The sequence below is a fragment of the Alligator sinensis genome, unplaced genomic scaffold (genome assembly GCF_000455745.1).
Source record: "Alligator sinensis unplaced genomic scaffold, ASM45574v1 scaffold883_1, whole genome shotgun sequence".
Lineage (NCBI taxonomy): Eukaryota > Metazoa > Chordata > Crocodylia > Alligatoridae > Alligator > Alligator sinensis.
In genome coordinates this window covers 2,541,569-2,556,246 of record NW_005842009.1, presented here as the reverse complement: position 1 = coordinate 2,556,246, position 14,678 = coordinate 2,541,569, and the positions used below count along the sequence as shown (strand labels likewise).

The 14,678-nt window shown below is 40.1% G+C and overlaps 1 protein-coding gene across 15 annotated transcripts in view; it reads left to right on the top strand.

Annotated features, from left to right (window-relative positions):
* The window catches only part of EPB41 (erythrocyte membrane protein band 4.1), a 140,520-nt gene that overhangs the window by 93,126 nt on the left and 32,716 nt on the right, over window positions 1-14,678 (top strand). For 2 of the 15 annotated variants that reach the window (XM_025201962.1, XM_006021877.3), the window contains exons 13-17: window positions 1,164-1,286; window positions 3,399-3,527; window positions 5,839-6,053; window positions 9,040-9,096; window positions 13,378-13,557. In XM_025201962.1, coding sequence (XP_025057747.1) covers window positions 1,164-1,286; window positions 3,399-3,527; window positions 5,839-6,053; window positions 9,040-9,096; window positions 13,378-13,557 — 704 coding nt within the window. Of the gene's footprint in view, window positions 1-1,163; window positions 1,287-3,398; window positions 3,528-5,838; window positions 6,054-9,039; window positions 9,097-9,221; window positions 9,264-10,251; window positions 10,315-13,377; window positions 13,558-14,678 lie in introns of all 15 variants that reach the window. The other 13 variants (XM_025201957.1, XM_006021880.3, XM_025201963.1 and 10 more) reach the window with 9 other exon arrangements.

The following is a 14,678-nucleotide window of genomic DNA, read 5'->3' as shown; positions in this document are numbered from 1 at the left end:
AATGCCTTTACGTGCTTCTTCTTGACAGCCCTGAAACATTTGATGAACTCTTGCAGCTTTCCTTTTTTTCATTTCTTTGCAAGATGAGTTTTTACAGCTAGCCAGCAGACAGGCTAGGATAGGTATATGTCCTTAAGTATTGAGAGGTGTTGCAGTGGAGTTGTCTAATTACCTTTTGTTAGACAGAAATTTTACTTTGAGGGGAAGATCAATGTAATTGTTTCAAATATTTTTCTTTACATGCGTGTAGTTTTATAAATGCCATCTTTTTAGCTTGTTTTCACAGTGAAGTTTGGATACTTATAAATTTGTGCATCTTGTAGTACTAATATGTGTGTTTACATCAATGATTTTATTTGCCTTGTTTACTTTCATTAACAGGTAACTATTTATCTTGTAATGAATACTTCTGGCATGTGCTAGCTGGGAAGAGTTATGTGCCAATATCTCTGTTTGACTAGTACTATCCTGCTCTCCCATCCCAATTTACTTTAACCCCCTAATATTGCAGCCCTCACTTTTCTGGTCAAAATTATATAGAATTGATTTATCAATACCTTTTCTAAACTGGGGAGCATGATACAGGCCAGACTTCCTCACCCTCTTCCACATGTTCTTTGTACCCAGCATTGCAAGCTCCTGAAGAATGGAATACCGATATAAATCACAAAGCATTGCAGATGACTAGCAGCTAAGACACCAGGACAACTATCGGTGCACAAGTCTGACTTCAGGGTTGTTGGTTGTAGCCATGTTGGTCTAAGGACATAAGCTGACAAGGTTTTTTGGGTAGACTTTGGTACCGTAGTCCTCTGAGCTGGCCCTGCCCTAGGTTAAAGCAGTAATTCTTGGTTCTTTCACCCTGTTTAATGTACTTTTCTGCCCAAGCCCTCTCATGAGGCTCTTTTACACCTTTTTGTTACCACTGAAATCCTGTGTAATGATACAGCATGCTGCTAGGACTGGTGTTAGGACTACTATGGTATGTAAACACAATACAGAACTATATCAAATATGTAACATATAGCAGCTTAGGAGAGGCAATTGTAGTGTTGGCTGTTTTCAGATGTAGCCATTGGTGTCCTTCATTTTGTCATTAGTGACTGATGCATTTCCCTGCAGTCCTCCAGGTGGTATATTAATGTATGCAAAACTTTTTGTAGCCAAACATATATTTGAAATTTTTGAGATGAAACCCATTGCAGAAGAGGAGGAAGAGAGATTGGAGGTGCTTAAATTTCCTGTTTCAGAAGTAAAAATAATGGAACCATTCCAGAAACAGCCAGGTACAGCTGTGGTGGTTTCTTATACTAGTGTGGCTAACATTGCCTGCTGTGGTATTCAACATATTGGCACAGCTTTCGTTACATATAAGCAGTGCTGTGAACTTCTGAAGCTTCATAGAAAATTGCTTGTGTTTTTGCAGTGGTATTAACTCCATTTAAATCAGAGTAAACTTTGCAAGTACCCTGGATTCTGTTTTGCCATATCAAGCACAGTTAGTGATTAGACCACTTTAATGAGGTGAAGATCCTCTATAAAAATAGGCAAAATATCTGACAGCAATGATTTAGCAGTTCTCTTTGTTACATGTACTGTCAGAACTAATAGCAGCCTTCACAAGGGTAGCACCTTCTTAAAATGCTCCACTGTTGTCCACTTTCATAACGATAATTCCCAGGAAGCCTAATAGGAAGGTACATGTTTTCAAGTTATACTTTTAAGCCAGCGGCATTTGTCTCGCAGTGCAGTTTGTGGAGGTAGATTGTGGCCTCTTTTCCATCTCACAATACTTGTTCATTGCAGATCCTGCTTCTTCTAAAGTCATATGCTCCTTCCAAGACAATCCACTGCTTTAGATAAGACCAATGGAGTTTTGATGACTTACTGGTAATAACAGAAGTTGGGAGGCTAAAATATTGGGGGAAAATAATTAAAATATCATGTTCTGGAATGTCAGAGAAAAGTACAAGCCCTATATTATACCAGGGACTGGTAACATTTTTTGGCAGGGGCCAGAATAACCCAGCTGGGGTCTGAGGTGGGCAAGGACTAGGACCTCGCCATCTCAGGTATCTCTCTCTGCTGCCCAGCTGCAAAAGCTCCCCCTCCACCAAATGCCGCCCAAGCCTTAGCTCCGTAGGTCAGATCCACAAGCTCTGTGGGCCAGATGCAACCCATGGACTGTAGGTTGCCAGTCCCTGTACTGTATTATACAATGTTCCAGTATTCCTGTTGCAGCATGGCAAGCTTAACTTCAGTCTTGTACTTGCAGACTGCTTAGCTCTGTGTCCCAGACAGATGATCCAAGGTTCTCTGTGTTATCAGAGCTACTCCTTCCCTTTTGTAAGGAAAACATCTCTCTTCATCCATGAGCCAGTCTTTCTTTCCAAAGTAGCCATTTCCTCAACTCCTTTGGTAATCCAGCACACATGCTTCTGTGGTCCACAGTAGTAGTGTCATACATCTCAAATTTCACTTGCATGGTATTGGCCAAGCATAATGTTTCTTCACGCATTTCTTGTTGCATGGACCATGAGCATATTACCTCTCAGACACTTAAGTACACACAGTTAATGGTACAGGTCACTGAACTGTTTTCTGTAGCTAACCACTCAAATAATTTGAGCACTGCTTCATCATCCTGGATGGATCTACACATGCATATTAAGGTGAAGCATTAAACTTTGGTACATATCGTGCCAGAATTTATTGCTCCTGGTTACCACATTTGTACGTGCACCTAGGACCACAGCACATTGAGCCGGACCAGAGCAGCTGCAGCTGGCAGGGGGCCCAGGGGTCAGCCTGCCATCCCAGGGCTGCTCTGACTTGGCTCTGTGTACTGCAGAGGGGTTGGCTGTGGCATGAGGGTGCTTCAATGTGGGTCTAGATGGCAGGCAGCTCCCGCACTGAAGCACCGTTGTGCCCCAGCCAGCTGGGTCAGTGTCTACATGTGCATTGTTGCGCATGGAAAAAACCCTTCAGCAGCATAGTACTGCAAAGTTCATTAGTTTTCTGTGGCTTAATAGAGCTGCACATGTAGACAGCAAGACATTTATTTCAGAGCTAATTGGGCAACTTTGCAGTAAATGTCTTGTGTAGATGCCCCCCGTTTGTTTTGGATATAAAGGATCAATTTGAGGTGTAGAAATCCATTTTAGATAGTGTAACCAATAAAATCAAGTGATTAAAATAATCATTAATTTAGAAAGTAATTGGTATGTATGCAACAGAATTAATCAGAACCTGTGATGTTCTCAAGCATCATAACTTTATGGACTGATATTTAAATCCATGAAGAGACATGGTTCTTGCAAGTTAACTCCTGGTACCCTTTTTTCTTTTTCATGAATTTTTTTGTGGTGGCATTTTAATGTATGCCTAACTTTTTTTAGCTGCAAGTGTTCTTGAAAGTATTGAGATAAGCCTCGTAGAAGAAGAGGAGAAGGAAGAGGAGAAAATTTTGATGCACAAAGATCTAGAACCAGAACCCAAATTTTTGGAACCAGTCCAAAAGGAGCCAGGTACAGCTGTGATGGCTTCTCCCACCTGTGTGGTTAACATCATTTTAAGTGTGAATTTGCTGTCTGTCATTTGCCACAGACAGATTCTCCAGTGTTCATTACCACTTTTGTGGCAACAGCACTAAAAGAGGTTGTGCGCTATGGATGCCAGAATAGTCAAGCTCAATACAATGCACTGCTTTCTTGAAGTATGGGAGAAATGTTCTTAGAAAAGTGACCTAACTTGAGAACTTAGGCAGGTGTCTGAAAATTTTGGTAAGCCTTGGTAATTACGAGTTTGTGCTCTCGTGAATGTATGTTTAATTCCTGATGAGGGAGCTTGTTTTGCACACTTCTTGCATTTTTATGTTGATATAGTATGTACTTGACCAGGGCAAATACTATACTTCTGAACATTTTATTTTTTTTACATAAGAAAAAGCAATTAATACCTTTTGAGACAGGCAAAATGTGGGATTTGGGAGGAGTGAAAAAATATGGAATCTGATTGTTAAATCTGAAAATTTTTCATGTCTTATGGGGTTGGATGGGCTGTCATAAAAATATTAGCTGGGATAAGTTCTCAGTGCCTTTTTTCCTACCTAAAGAAGTAGGGATGCACCAATAGAGATTTTTTGGGCCGATATGGATGGCCAATTTTTAACGAGCCATATTGGCTGATGCTGATCTGATTGCTGCTATGCAGCCAGGCAGCATGGAGAGCAGCATCTGGCTGGTAAGTCTGTTGTGGGGGAAGGAGTGAGGGCGGGCTGCTGTGCACAGGGCGAGGGTGGGCTGCTGCTGCAGGCTGGGGCTGGGGGCAGTGCCAGGCTCTTCTCAGCTACGGGGCCGGGGGGGGCGACTGCAGCCACCCCAAAATTTGCCGTAGCCCCCCTCCCAGCACTGCCACCTCCTGCCTCAAGCCCAGTTCAACCTACCCACACTGGGAAGAGCCTGGCATTGCCCCAGCCTGCAACGGCAGCCCACCCTCACCCAGCGCACAGATCCGGGGGCACACACCCTCCATGCCCTCCTGGGGTGTGCTCAGTGGAGGGAGCTGCCACCCCCTTCCCCTGGACAAGCCATTTGTGGCTTTCTCACACCTAGCCCCACTCCCTCACTCACTGCTGGGGCCTTGATCTGCTGCCCCTTCCCTCACAACATACGTACCAGTCAAACCCAGCTGCTCTCCATGCTGCCAGGCTGTGCTCCTGGCTGCCTGCATGGTGCGCTGTGGCTGCACGCACGCGGCATTTATTGGCGACATTATCAACCACGTCAGCCAAAAAAAAGCCGATTGCCAATACTGTCAATTTTCCGTATATCGGTGCTGATCCGATATGGGATTAATGTATCGGTGCACCTCTGTAAAGAAGTGGTATATCTTCTCCATACATATGAGCTCATATAAATCTGAATTTATGCCAAATAGTGGAAATAGGTTTAATGGAATAGCCTGAAATATCACCGTTTTGGAAAAATGAAATAAATTATTGCGGAGACAGACATAGCTTAGTGAATTGATCTCGTGTTGGTTTTGACACAAAGGGTCATTTCGTCCATCATCTCTGTCAGGAGTTGTAGAAACTTGGAATCTCTGGTATCAGAAATTGTGTGAAGTGTATGGGAGCAGTGGATTCCTTGCTTAGCTGATGCTTTTATTGGAAATTTATCCTCGTTTGAAAGATGCTTTTCAAGAATGTTTTGTTTCTGCACCCTCCATTAGTTTGGAAAGTTTGAGTATTTTTTCTTAACAGTGCATCTTGCTGTGCCAGGGGAAATCCATCTCAGACACAAAGTGGAAGTTTGCTTTGAAAGCCACCTGGAAGCTATTGCTTGCCCATAAGTGTTTTGGGGAAATATCTGTTTGGTTTGAATTGGTAAAAAACAAAGTGTACAAATCTGCAGATAAGTCCTCCCCCGAATTTCTGTGGTCAAGAAACCCCAAGGTTCTACTTGGGGATATCCCAGTGAAGTTAATGAAGGCCAATAGTTACAAATTATTTGTATATGAATGGTTTCATAGTGATGAACTTCGTAGTGATGTATGAAAGATCCAGAGCCTGACTGCACAGTGTTACAAATAGATTAGTTTTTCTGGTATGGCTTCTTTGCAGAGTGTGAGCTTACTTTTTCTTTCTGTAAAACATTCGTTTAAAAATAGGGAAAATAACCTCACTTTTCCTGCACTAAACTCACAAGCTGCTTTGCTTAATTTTTTTTTTTTTTTTGAACTACACTGCTGTAATTTGGGAAGACTTTTTCATGGGGGTTTGGGAGACATTTTACATTCTGAACCTTGTCACAACTGTCGTTTTCTTCCCCACTTCAGCAGTAGCGGTGATTACACCTGACCGAAGCCCACGACCCACTTCTGCACCAGCCATTGCTCAGAGCCATGTAGCTGAACCAACCCCACCAGCTGCATCTGCCTTCAAGGAAATGGAGGTTGTTTCTAAAAAAGAGAAGGAAGCTGCAAAAACTGAAGTCAAACATGAAGAAATGCCATCTGACAAGGCCAAGATGGAGCCAGCTGAAGTGACCAAGGTGTGTTAATCCCAGATGTTAGCCATCTAGCACTTTTTTGAGATGACCATAGGTGTCTTTTGCTTCTTCTAGAACAGGGCCATCCAAATGCTTCCTGTCTCCACTCCTGGGGGCAGGGCAGGCTGCTCACACTGTACACGCTGCAGAGGAGATCCAAACTGCCTGGGCTGTGTACACAGTGTGGGAAAGTGCTGGGAGGTGTCTGTGGTCCATGCCGGGGGGTGGGGAAGATTAGTGGTTTGTGGCCCATGCAGTGTGCGACCTGGGGATCTATGACCTGCTTGGTATGTGGCCTCCCCCCCACCACTCTCCAGAAATTGGACATCCCTGATACAAAATATTGTCTCCAAAATGGTCTCAAAGTGGTTATGCTACATTTTGAAGGGAATAAGCAGAATGTGTCCCCTTTTGTAGGCAATGAACTGGGAATGGGATCCCTATTAGCCAGTTAACTCTGGTTCTAAGAGAAATCCCTTCTTTGAATTTCAGGATGTCCCAAAAATGGTAGAACATGTACTACAAAAACATCTCATAACACTAGAGAAGTAGGATGAGCTCCAGGACAAATTGTTATCTGGTGATCACCACAAAAATCACATATTTTACTGAGAACTTAGTTGCACAATTGAATAATATTTGCGGATGTTAAATTTAGGGATCATTTGTCACTAAACTGTATCAGCTATATGCTGGTGTGACTATAGGAGCAGTTCTTCTGAAGTACACGATTTACATTAATATGAGAGAAGAATCTGTCCTAGAGTCTGCCAGTGTTTGTATTGTAAAGAGTTTTAATTGATTTGTTTCCCTTAGAGAACTGGTAATGCATTTGTGCCAAGTTTGCATATGGACTAAACTGTTCAAAACTGTTCAGACTTTGGATTTAATATGAAAATGGGACTTAAAAATAATTGGAAAAAGTGTAAATAACTGAGAGTTTTCTGTATAAATTTTCTGTGCTTAAAAAAAAAAAAGTTAAGGCATGGTCATGTATGACGAGTTACTGTTTTTTTTACAACATTCTGAATATTTTTAAATTTTATTTTGGATGAGGATTTGTATATGAAGTGGTAGAGTGATTTGTTCATTCTTGATCTATATCAAGTTTGCTTTCAGTCGCTCCAAATATTCAAGTGTTATTGAGTCATACTTTTTTTATATGATATTCCACTGTATGCAGAGGAAGTGTTGCATGGTGGATGCATGGAGCTGTCCTATGGAATGTATTTGTATGAAATAAGCACAAGAAGCAGAATGGAGAGAAACTGTCCAGTATCTTCCAGCATTATCCAGACAAACCAAGAAGCCTTAATTTTCAATCTTCAAGAAATAACTGCCATGATGATAAAATTTTTTTTTTAGCTGGAGAAAATTGTGAGAATCGGGAGATTTAGGGCCAAATTCAGCACTCTATAGACTCATTAAGACAATAAGACATGGTCTGTTCTAGTACATTTCCTTCACTTTTACGTTCCCTCTGCCATTTGTTCATGTGTATAAAAGCACACAACATGAGGGAAACAGATCATTTAATTATCTAGTGCAGCAGTTCCCAAACTCTGACAGATTGCACACCACCAATTTAAAACCAGCAAATTTTTCAGTTCAACCTTAAGTACCAGCAGCAAATTTTTGTCATATAAGGTAATTATAATAAATCTATTAATGCATACCACTGACAGGTCATTTGCTTACCACTGGTGGTATGCATACCACAGATTGGGAACCGCTGATCTAGTGCCTCTAGTTGACTGACATAAGCCAACTTTGGTAACTCACACTTGAATTTAGGATAGCACTGACTATAAAATTGCCAGTTTGTGAACATCATTACAGAGCAGCCAAGAGCTCTAAGCAGCTTGAGCATACAGCAGGTATAACTATAAGCTTGCAGATAACTGAAATACTGCCTATCCAAAATTTGTAAAATGGCTTAGCCCCACAGAAGGGCTAAATACAGAATAACATCCATCCAGTCCCTGATTGATTCAGGCACTGATTCTTTTTCCCTACAGTAGTTAACAGTATTAGTTTTGAAAAGTGCATAGTATAAAACCCTCTGCATTGCAGAAGGTGCTGCAATTCAATCTATAGTTCAATTTTATATGGGTAACTCAAGTCACTCTATTTATCCTTGCACATGTCCCCCTTTTTTGCCCGCTGGTGGCCAGTTGCTGAGGATTTTTCATTGCCTTAGTAGTCTGTCCCATTTAAGCATCCTTCCTTCATTGTGGGCAAGATTCCATCTTCAACTGGACCATTGAGATGGCCTTTCTAAATGTACTTCAGTGATAAGACCAGGTGCAGATGTTGAATAACTTGCTGTTTAGCTTGGCCATTGGATATAAGCATGTTACCGCAAAGGCTACGATTTTCTATGATGCCTAAAAGGTTTGGATACCCAGCTCCCATTAACTTTAAAAAACTTTAAAATTGACACTTTAAGCTCTGCAGCTATGAAGAACAAAAGGTTTGAAGTCATTCCGGTGCTGTCAAACCCTGTGTTGTTGGTAGAGCGCTTAGGTAATGCATATTATTAATATGTACATTCACAGCTTTTAAATAGCATACATTTAGTTTCCGTCTTTAAAAGATTCTGGGTCCATTAATATGAACATGTTTCTTTTAACAGTGAGATCTCATGGTATCTCATTTGTAGAAACTTGGAGGACCCTAACACAAGAATAATTTTAAAAACAAGATATCTGTCTTTGGTGGAAAAACCAAAGGCCCCCAGAGAACATTGAATCAAAGCATCAGTGTAAAAAAATGCGTTTCAGTTTTAGAAAAGTGATCATAGACTAACAGCCTGTGTTGGTGTTGCTTACATTGTCCCTTGCTAACACCATTCAGAAGACTGCATGTTGGTTACTGCATGTTCACACAACATTTCAAAACCAACTTATTTCAGCTGTGTTTTGAAACAAAGTTATCTTCAAAAAATCTATTAACAAGAAATGTTTTTACCACTTTGTCTTAAATGTAGGTGGGGAAAGCGCACATCGAGGTCACAGTACCTACCACAAATGGTGACCAACTCCAGGTTTGTGCTGATAATTACCAGTTAGGTTATTCATATTTTTTCTTTTTTTTTAAAGAGGCTTATAAAATGAAGGTTCAGCATAATTTAATGAACCAACATTTTTTGTTTTTATCACTGCAAAACAGCAGCCTGCAGAAAAAGAGGAAGAACTGATAAGAATGAGGAAGGTTAGCCATTTTATGCTTTCATCAAGCAGACTCACTATATCATTCATGCATATTTAACATGTTTAAAAAGACAGTGGTCCAATTTCTTCTTGTGCTTTGATTTTTTTTTTTTTTTTTCCAGGTTAGCCATTTTATGCTTTCATCAAGCAGACTCACTATATCATTCATGCATATTTAACATGTTTAAAAAGACAGTGGTCCAATTTCTTCTTGTGCTTTGATTTTTTTTTTTTTTATTCCAAAGATATCTGATACTATTTGATTTCAAAATTATTCAGATTTTTTCCCAATGCCAAACTGAGACATTTAAAGCTCTGTAAGTTGAAGAATTTCTTAAAGAAAAGTCACGCTATTATAACTGTTATTTCACTTTTACGTATAAAAACAAATCTGGTAACTGGCCAAAGACGGTTTTAAAGTGTGCACCCTGGGAAATGCAGCAAGTTAAGAATGCATATTTTTGCAGATTGGTGGACAGGGGAACTTATGTAAAAAGTTAAAGGTCAAGCCAATCTATTATTGTGTGCATTTTAATAAAATGCTTTTTTTAAAGTCTTTGAAGCCCTAGAAAAAATAGACCTGCCACATCATTGAATATAGTGTTGTACTCTGAGGCACACTTGGTTATCAGGAAGATGAATAATCATTGGAAATCTTCCAAAAGAAAATGTTGGAATGTTTCTTTGTAGAGATCAAAATGACTTTGTGGTAGGAATGCAAATAAGCCAATGAAACTCTGGGAACTGTCTCTTTAAATGAAACTCATCTCATCCTTCCACTGTTCATGAATGAGGTCCTCAATTTCTTGATGGTGACTTACATCACATTTTTGTGGTTCCATGGCCCATCTCATACTGGCACAATGCTGCGCTCCAAACGTTTATTTAACTTTTTAATTTGCCAATTTGCGAATCCTGCAAGAACAGCATTTTAATTTTTTGTGCTTTTCTTTTTTTGTTTTGTTTTCCCCTTTCTTTCATTTTCACAGAAAAGATCAAAGAAACTAGATGGTGAAAACATTTATATCAGGCATAGCAATTTAATGTTGGAGGTTTGTATGAACTTGAAGCTTATTTCAGTTGCATTTGCCTGGATCTTCTGCATTCTTTGCTGAAACTCTTACTTCCTCCTCTGCTGCTGTATTTGTTTTTGCATGCTGTTGCATGAAGACCTCTTTAAACTATGCTTTTGCATGTCAACATGCCAATGTGCAGCCATTTTTCCTTCTGCCTATTTTGGTTTTCATTCTGTCATGCTCACCAAGAAATATATGATTGGGATAGTTCTGTGCTAAATCTGTTTCTAGATGTCCAATAGTTGTTCCCTTCAGTCCACAAATAGGCATCTCTTTGTAAGCACACAAATGCTTTGAACCATGCAGGATGCAAGTGCAGTTTTTTCCTAATTGGCTTGACTGGAATAGTGGCAGAGAAGGAAACTGAAACAAGGATGAAGCATAACTGAGAACATCAGAATGAGCTTTACAGAAGAGCTACAAGTTGTGTACTTTTTAGGGATATTGTTGAGAAGTTCTCTCCAAATTTAATGCCACTGTAACCTGTGAGAGCAGAGACTCTGCGCTCTGCTCAAAGCATGGTGATATTAGATGAGTCCTTTATCTGGTCTATCTAGGGAACTGCTAGGTGTAACCACTGTCATATTAGCTATAACTTTCCCTAAACACTTCCTTACTTCAGCAAACCTTGAGGAACATGCAGTTTTCTTTCCTTTGAACAACCTATTGATCAGTAGTAAGTCCCCTCACAGCTGATGGGACTACCACCTCTAACAAAGTATGCCCTTGAGTGGCGTGCAGGATCCTGTCGCTTAGCTATTTGTTGCTATGAATTCTAGAGGTAAAGGTTTCATACTGACAGGGTCTCAGGCTGGAACATGCCAATCATATATTTATTCATTTTGTTATGGAAGATGTTTTGTAGCTTCTGATACTGACTCTGTTCCTGTGTCGTGTGTTTCTATCCAGAATTACAGCAGCAGCAGGGGCTTCTTCAGCATTTTCGTTTGAAAATGAAATGTATTAACTGCCTTTTTTTTTTCTCAGTCCTAATATAAAGCTTTGCAGCTTTTTTGTTTTTGACTGCTACAATTTTAAGCTTTTGGACATCAGTAAAATGATCTGTAACCTGTCAACAGGAGACCGTCAGAATGCTGTGTGGATTTCTCCAGGCAGTTTGTTCAGGGCACTCTTAAACAGATTGCTTTTTCTTATTAGAACACACCTCTTTCTCAAATGGCTTTTTTTCTCCTGTTAATTTAATTCTTGGCTCTTACACACACTGCATTATTCTCAGTGCATTTTTTCTCCTCTCAGCCTCCTCAGCCTATCATCATCTTTTCCTGCCCTCAAAACAGTTCTGTTACAGGTGTTCACAAGCCCTCAGCTTAAAAAGGGCTAACCAGAGAGGGCTTGCTGCCTGCTTTATTTTTTCCTTTTCACTCAACGTATTTGGCAGATCAGATGAATTCCAGCTCACCAGCTAACTGAGTGCAGGAGAATGTTTTAGAATTTGTCATATTTTATGGAAACCAGCTTTGGATCTTGAATGTCTGATTCATAAAGTTCTACAGAGCTGGAACAGGAAAAGTATGACATGTCAGTGAGGTTTATTCTTTAAGAGGCTTACAAGAGCAAACCAGACTTTTTCAGGATACATCTTACTAACTTTAGCTTCTACTTTAACGCTATCCTGCAGCCAGAATAAAGCGTATGCCTGAAGTTGGTAGGCTAGACAAGGAGTGATCTTTCTGCTCTTTGAACACAGAGTCTGTCATAGGGCTCCTCTGCACGTGCTGTGTGGTTCCCAGCTGCTAAGCTTACCATGGCATTTTCAACAAGCTTTTCCATGCTTTTTCTAACCAGCAGGCTTTCTCCACATGCTATCATCTGGGACAGAAGCCAAAACTATTGCTTCCCCATGGCTAGGCCAAAAGAGGAAGCTTATTAATGGAGCCCACGGGCTGTTTTATCTCTGAAGACAGTTTGTCTTGGGTAAGCTGCAGGGTCTCGGATTGTAGGCAGGCAGACCACAGGGGAGCTGCTTGAGGAGGGCATTAATTTAAAGCAAGTCCATGCAATCTAGTCTTGCATTGAATAAATTAGGTGGGATAACCATAAAAAGTATAGAGAACATGTAATTAACAGTATAACATTTGCCAAGGACTCTTTTACTGATTTTCTTTAATAGGCAAGGCTTACTTCTTGTTGGCTCGATCCAGAACACATCTTTGTTTAGCTTAAGCCTACTTAACGCAAAAGCTTTTGTTTTACACAGACTCTGTTTTGCTTGTAAGGAAAGGCAGCAGCAGCTTTTCTTTCTTTCTTTCTTTCTTTCTTTTTTCTTTAAAAAAAAACAAAACTGAACAAAGCTGACTTGTCTTGAAGTTTGTGCATTCACGCTGTAAACTGGCATTGCCAAATAAAGACCTGGCATTTTTCATACCCTTATCTTTTAGCCTGGGTACACTGATTATTCTGGCAAGAAGTAGATGTCCAGTTCAGTTTTAGAAGTTTGTCTGTCTCACATTTTGTTTGTTCACCAGTGTGAAATCTCCTGTCTAGTTCCTGGAGGGAATATGATGAGGGGCAAGAAAGTAATGAGGTTGCTTTGTTACAAAGATTATTTTAAATAACATGGAAAGAGATAAAATTGGAAAACAAATCCTTTAAACGTTAATGGCATTTATGACTATCCCTTGAATTTTCAGGGTTTATGGAGGGGGAAACCACCCCTCCGAGAAATGCACTGTGTGGGGCATGAAATAAAATTGTCACGGTTTGTTTAGAGCGGTTGATACTTTTAGGGGGAAATATATGATGAAAACTCAGGTTATCTATCGTGGTGTAGCCAGAGGTGACTAATGACAATCACCTGTAGATGAGGCATCTGTCACCTGTTAATTAAAATTTGTCCCTCCTAATACAAGAATAGGACAGAGAGAGAGAGGCTGTTTCCTTTGTCTGTTTACAGTGTGAGCACAATTAATGGAAGGCAGGAACAGCTCTGCTGAGCTCAGCTTGCTATCTTTCAGCCTAAGCAATTGTAGATGGACTTTCGTATGCTTGTCTTCATTTTCCTTTTCCTTCTAACCGTAGGATCTAGATAAACCTCAAGAAGACATAAAGAAACACCATGCCAGCATCAGCGAGTTAAAGAAGAACTTTATGGAGTCCGTCCCGGAGCCCCGGCCTAGTGAATGGGATAAGCGCCTGTCTACTCACTCCCCTTTCAGAGCACTTAACATCAATGGGCAGATCCCCACAGGAGTAGAAGGAGTGAGTACCTTGTGCAGTGTGGTATAGTTTGATGTAGTTTGTTTGTGTGCGTGTTGTTTCTTTTTAATGGTGTGGCAACAAAATAATCTTAACTTAAAATTGGACTTATCTTAGTTTTTGTGTTGTTTCAGATGTCTGTCTTGGTGTTTTTAAAGAACAAAGTTATTCCTGGGAATACTAATTTTGAACTTTATTACAATTTTCTGTGATACTGTGTAAAACAGTATTGAGAGGTCCCACTTGGCTCTGTTTACCCTACTTTAATATTGCTCATATCCCTAACATCTGGGATGTTATTCCAGATCTTGTTTGGGGATCTGCCTTATTAACAGTACTAAGGGAATCTCATTCACGTTGGAAAATTTCAAAAATTGCTGTAGATAGTGTTCTTAAAATTAAGTTGCAATCTCCAGTGATAGGATTTGGATGGTGTCTGAGAGAACAAAAGGTCATACACATTAATTAGTTGGAGAGAAACCCCATTAAGCGGATGTTGCCTGAAATTGGGCCACAATCACCTAGCAGTCTGTGTGTACCCCTGTGTCTCTGGAGCCCTTTTAAGGTCAATAGGGACTCTTTATGGGCATAAGGGTACTTGCATGGTTTTGGTCCCCACTTCACAAAAGAATTTTATTTTAGGAAACTGGCATTCATAGCTTTGGTAATCATGAACACAGAAACTTATTGGTTACTGTCATAAGAACTTTTTTATTTTTTAATACAAGCAAGCAGGACAAGAAATCAATCTGCTAACCTGTCTCTTCCTTAATGCTAGCCAGTATTCCTGTTTAAGTACTGTTGCCATTACTTAATTGAAATTAAAGCTCCCAGAAGGCACTGCAGCAACTTCTTGAACAATAAATCTTGTCTCTATTATAGTCAGTGGCAAAACAACCATTGATTTTGGCCTAGATTTTACTTTCACAATTCCATTGGAGGGGTTTTTGTCTGACCTTTAAATCATGCAATCATATGTCTAATATTGTAACATTGAATCGTGTTGAGGGGCGCTAGAGGGGAAGAGAGGATTTCTTTTTTAAAGGATGCAAGAAGTTAGCAGCAACTTGATATATTAAAGTCAGCTTAAAGTTCAGCCAGGGTAGGAGCATGACAACTATGGA